At 38.8% G+C, this 5,988-nt stretch overlaps 1 protein-coding gene across 1 annotated transcript; it reads left to right on the forward strand.

Annotated features, from left to right (window-relative positions):
• Positions 1 to 299: 299 nt before the first annotated feature.
• Positions 300 to 4,295, forward strand: LOC132191938 (geraniol 8-hydroxylase-like). The gene is made up of 2 exons (XM_059607075.1): positions 300 to 1,270; positions 2,947 to 4,295. The coding sequence occupies exons 1-2, from the start codon at positions 386 to 388 to the stop codon at positions 3,562 to 3,564; spliced, it is 1,503 nt and encodes a 500-aa protein (XP_059463058.1). The 5' UTR covers positions 300 to 385; the 3' UTR covers positions 3,565 to 4,295.
• The last annotated feature ends 1,693 nt before the right edge of the window (positions 4,296 to 5,988 follow it).

A 5,988-nucleotide genomic window follows, 5' to 3' on the forward strand; every position in this document is an offset into this window, starting at 1 on the left:
TGGTTCGGCCACCCCCTGGCCGGACATTGGGGGGTGGCTTGTGCCACCCCCTACCCAAAATGAGGGTGGCCAGTCACCCCCCTTATTTTTTCTTATTTTTTATTAATTTGTTTTTTAATTTAAAATAATATTTTATTATTATTTTAATTGATGAGTTATGTGTCTCATTTGTGACCATAGGATTTTTGAAAAAAAATCTTAGCCATGAACTGGATGTTCTCCGGTCCTTTATGGACCGGAGAGGATCCAGATCAGAGTGAGAGTGACACCCCATCCATCATGCTTACAATAATTTCTCCTCTTACTTTCCTGTTTGTTTGTCAAGAAAATTTCTTTCCCTTTCCTATTCTTCCTTGGACCAACATTTCTTAGCACAGAGGGAGATATGGAAACCCACTTCTTCCTGCTGTGCATTACCCTCTTGTTCTTCTTCTTCCTCCGATGGTTTCTCCGCAAATCTCACACCAAAAAGCTTCCACCAGGCCCAACTGGCCTCCCAATCATTGGCAATCTCCTCCAACTAGGCCCCAGCCCCCATGAGACCCTCTCCGCCATGGCCAAGATCTACGGGCCCCTCATGTCCCTCCGCCTTGGCTCCATCACCACCGTCGTCGCCTCCTCCCCGGACGCCGCCAAAGAAATCCTCCAAACCCATGACAAAACTTTCGCCAACCGCCCCATCCCTGATTCCGTTGCTGCCCAACCCCATCCCGAAGACACCCTCGCCTGGGTCCCCGGAGACCACCGGTGGCGCAACCGCAGGCGCGTATGCACCACCCAAATGTTCACGGCCCAGCGCCTCGACTTCCTCCAACACCTCCGCCATCGGAAAGTCCACCAGCTGCTGGCGCACTTACAAAAGCACTGCGACGCCGGCACGGCAGTCGACGTAGGCTCGCTCGCCTTCGCCACCACGTTGAATCTAATGTCGAACACGATCTTCTCCGTCGACTTAGTCGACCCGGAGTTCGCGACGGCTCAGGAGTTCAAGGAGCTGGTCTGGAGGATCATGGAGGACGCCGGGAAGGCGAACGTTTCGGACTACTTTCCAGTGGTAAGGAGGTTTGATTTGCAGGGAGTGAGGCGGCATGTAGAGGTTTCGTACCTGAGGCTGCATGAGATATTCGATGAGATCATAGCGGAGCGATTGAAAGTAAGAACGGCGTCGGATGAGAGCAAGAGGCATGGTGATTTCTTGGACGTACTTCTTGATCGGTGCCAAGAAGATGCCTCCGACTTCACTGTTGAAAATATCAAACCATTGATTCTGGTAACAAATTTAATTTTCCTGGATATATATATATACCCATAACTCCCAATTAGATGAAATCGATCTGCATATTCATGCTCTTGACTCTTGAGGTAAAGATAACTCATCATAGGGAAATACCATTCGGGTTAAGAGTATATCAGAAAAACAACATAAGGGACATTTGGATGCGGATTCTTTCCAATTGAGGGAGAAAATGAGAATCTCATTTTCTCTAATCTCAGCCCTTAGATAAATCTAAGGGTTCAAAATATTTTAATTTTAAAACTCAAACATAAACACAATCACATTGGATTAATTGGCTCACCCTAGGCCTTCTCCGGGTGGCCGCGCTCCAACTCCAAATCTGTTGGGGGTGGCTGCACGACCACCCCATGGCTTTGGGGTGGCCTCACGCCATCCCCAACCACCTATGGGATGGGCTGGGGTGGCTTCTCCTCCAATTTTTTTTTTTTTAAAATAAATATTTTTATTATTTGATATAATCAGGTGTGTTAGGCTTGTTTTTTAGTTTTATGATCCTAGATGTTTTTAGACCTTTGAATGTTTTGAATGGCTAGGATCTTAAAAAATGAAATTCTCCAATTATTTACAATTGGAGGGGATCTTGATCCTAGCATTTTGCATATATTAACCATGTTATTTTGCATTATGATGCTCATTGGGGTTGTTGCATCTCTCCGGTCTTCTGTCAAGGTGGGGTGATTGGCCGCATAAGAATGTTTTAACAGATTTTTTTTTTATTATTTTTTTTTATTTATTTTTTTTAATTATGGAAAACTTTACAAAACTCCACATGAACTTCTATATGTTTTGACATTACTTTCTAAATATTTAAAAACTCTCAATTTAAGGTATTGAACTTTTAATTTTTTGCAAAGTCCTCCTCCATTAAGATTTTCCGTTAATTCTTATCAAAATTTCCAAAATACCTTTTTTTTTATTATAAAAAAATAAAGTGAAAATTGCTTAAGATTTTTCGTTAAATCTTATCCAAGTTTCCAAAATACATTTTTTTTTTAATAAAAAAAAAAGAATTGTAAAGATTAAGGCGTTGGTTAGGATTTAACTAAATTTGCAAAAATACTTATGCATGAATCTTTGCAATTTTTTTTAATTTTTTTTGTTATAAAATTTTTTAAGAATTTTGGGAAGATTTAACGGAATAATATTCTAATAGAGGAGACATTGAAAAAAATTAAAAGTTCAATATCTTAAATTGAAAGTTTTTGAACATTAGGGACGTAATTTCAAAACGTTTCAAGAGGATTTTGTGAAGTTTTCACATTTAATTACAATTTTTATTTATAAATTTAAGATATTTAATGAATTTTAATTCAGTTGCGGTGAGAGAATCACAGATTATGACCAAACTAAAACATATAAGAATATGATCATTCCATTCTAACTCTTTTTGTATTCTCAATAATAAGCACTATTCCTAAAAGAATTACCATTCCATGTACCAATAATTGACAACTACTACAAATACTAATAATAATTAACAATAACAAAAGTCAATTACCGAACACCTAATCATAAAAGTCACGGTCGAAATCTAGGAGAGGCCAGTAAATGAAGAAGCGGCGGCCATTGATAGGCTCCTAGATGTGCTTGAGTTTGATAGGTTTAATAATAACTCTGGGATTTATGATTATTCCTTCCCTTTTTGACAGGATTTGTTTATAGCCGGAAGTGATACATCCGGATCAACTACAGAGTGGGCAATGGCGGAGCTCCTCCACAACCCTGAAACACTGCAAAAGGCGAGAAATGAACTTCTTCAAGTGATTGGCCCACAAGGGGAGATCAAAGAATCAGACATTGATCGACTTTCATATATCCATGCAATCGTGAAGGAGACCTTGCGCCTTCACCCGCCAGTGCCGCTTCTCTTGCCTTACATAGCAGCAAACGACGCACAAGTTTGCGGTTACACCATTTTCAAAGAAAACCAAGTTCTCATAAATGCATGGTCTATCAGCAGAGATCCGCAGTACTGGGCTGATCCGCTGTCGTTTAAGCCTGAACGATTCCTGGGATCCAATGTCGTCGATTTCAAAGGCCGGGATTTCGAGTATATACCATTTGGAGCTGGCCGGAGGATTTGCCCCGGCTTGCCGCTGGCTCATAGAATGGTTAACTTGATGCTGGCTTCCGTTTTACATGCCTTCAACTGGAAGCTTCCCATGGGAATCACCCCAGAGAAGCTTGACATGTCTGAGCAATATGGAATCACGTTGAAGAAGGCAGTTTCTCTATGTGCCATTCCCTACATAGAAGAAAAAAAATAAAAAATGTTTTAAAGGGGTATGACCGTAATATAAGCAGTTTTGCAATCATAACTTCCAAGTTTAAAAATTTGCAGTAGTGTCGTGTATATATATATATATATATATAAAAATATGTTGGACTCGGAACAGGATTCTCTCTATTTTATTTGAACTAATTATAATATCTAGTTAGTTATATAGGAGGGTACTTTTGTCTTTTCAATTTTTTGAGGGAATAAAAATATCTCTCTACTATAACTAACTGAATATTCTCCGGTTCAAATGAAATTGAGAGGATCCTAATTCCTTGTACTCACCCTCGACTTGGTAGTGGGTCACTAGAACTTTCAATTTGTTTTTTTTTTTGTTTTTTTTTTTAAAAAAAAATGATGAAATTAAAAGGGGCTGAAATATGAAATATCGACATTGCAAAATTTTAAACTTTAGGGCTACGATTGCAAAATCGCTTATATTTCGGTGGGTGTAAGTGAAGTTTCTCCTATAATCTCTTTGAAGTTTAATAATGTGTTTATCATTTTCCTTTTATCTCTTTGGTGAACCGGTTAGGGTTTGTACGCATCGTTGTTCCACTTTGTTACTTTTGTTGTAAATATTGGTGAGACATTACTTTTCTTAGTATATATCTTCCTCAAAGGTATCCTTTGTGTGCGCCTATAAAAGAGATATGGACACCTTAAACATTGTACTATTATCTTGATAAGTAGATAAAAGCTTGTGTGCTTAATGATGCTTATGGGTCTTTATGTCTTGTTAATTCTCAACTGCTACGTCAAAAATACTGCACATTCAAGCGCAAACTATCGCAATAAGTAAATTTGCCGTGAGACCGAGCTGAATCCACTGAATAAATTATGCAAAAAAACTACTATTATTGTTCTATCTATAATAGAAGTTTTACTTTGACTATCGCAATAAATATATTGCACATTCAAGTGCAAACTATCGCAATAAATAAATTTGCATAATTGAAGTCTTACTTTGAATGCTAGAGAATATATTGGGCGTGGTAGTGAGTGATTTATAAGGGAGTGCTCGATTAGTCCGTGTCCAGATTAGGACTCTTAGGTTGCTGGCTACAGAGTGTGAGGGTAACACCCCCGTATAAGGACTTTATGACTTACCTGCTGGTGCAAGCCTCGGATGCGTCCTCGTTGAGCTGAAGAGGGCCTCTTGTCGATTCCTACTACTCCTCCTTTCTTCGCATTACACGGGATTTGATTGCATACATGAAGAGAGCCATCACTCTGAAAGTCCTTTGCAACTACAACCCGTTGTTGCGGCACAGTCATAAAGCCAATTTCTTGGAAATTGTGGCAGAAGCTGCGGTGAGCAGCAATCACATCGTTCCTATAGACGGTACCAAATTGTTGGTGAAATTTTGGTTTGCACCCTCCATCTACCCGCTAGGTTGCTCAAACGGGATCTTTGGATGCGAATAATGGCAGGTCTCTTAACAGATGCTGCAAAAGAGAAACCGGTGAGAAGATCCCTCACTGTAGCCGTAGGTTCTCCAATGCTTACATCAGCATTTCTAATGATAGATTGAGTGTTTAGAGTTTTTGAAGTGTATTTTTGCTTCTCCATAGATGCGCTGTTGTAAGGAATTCTTCAAGTCCTTTTAGATATCGATCTGAACATCGAGAAGGTTCTTACATTTAACTCTTATCCATCTTAATGTCACTATCACAAGTTACTCCTTCCCTACATTTAATCAGAAGCGTGTTTAGAGAAGATAAATGCTACCTCTATAATAGGGAACTATTCAACTTGGAACTATTTTCCAAAATGAAGGTAAGAAAGAATCTGTAGGTGAATACGATTATATATATATCACAAGGGTTAATTTTTTATTGATTGCAGATTCTTAGTTGGATACAAAATAAGTTAAATAGCAGAAATGGGAGCAATAAATCAAGCTTGATTTCAGCTTCTGGTGAGTTTTTCTTTGATGTTTTTATTGTATATGTATATAGTTTTTATATTGGTTTATATATATCATTAGTTGAAATATTCTCATTTTAGAAGACTTCTAAATATCTTATCAATCCTAAGTTCTAACAGCCTTGATCATTTGCAAGTGGGGCTACTGCCCCTTTATGCAAATGGGGCTACTGCCCCTTCAAATTCACATTTCTGCAAATGGGGCTACTGCCCCTTCAATTCTCCCCACATATTCCAAATGGCCGAATGACCTACTCAAATATGCAAAAGCATCTCCAACTTCTTCCTTCCTTATTAAATGAGCCCACCAACTTCCACCTACCCTTAATAAATGGCCTCATTTAATCCACAACCATATGCACCCATTTTTCTTTTCTTTCACCTAATGGCTTTCAAAAGTCCAATTTTTACACTCACGTGGCTTATAAAATAAGCCACATCATATGCATTCTTCTTTCTTCCAATTATTCTACCGAGATGCTC

The sequence above is a fragment of the Corylus avellana genome, chromosome ca9 (genome assembly GCF_901000735.1).
Source record: "Corylus avellana chromosome ca9, CavTom2PMs-1.0".
NCBI lineage: Eukaryota > Viridiplantae > Streptophyta > Magnoliopsida > Fagales > Betulaceae > Corylus > Corylus avellana.

Coding starts and splice junctions, on each gene's coding strand:
- LOC132191938 (XM_059607075.1), top strand. CDS start 386: ATGGAAACCCACTTCTTCCTGCTGTGCATTACCCTCTTGTTCTTCTTC. Junction 1,271..2,946: donor ATATCAAACCATTGATTCTG/GTAACAAATTTA, acceptor CCTTTTTGACAG/GATTTGTTTATAGCCGGAAG.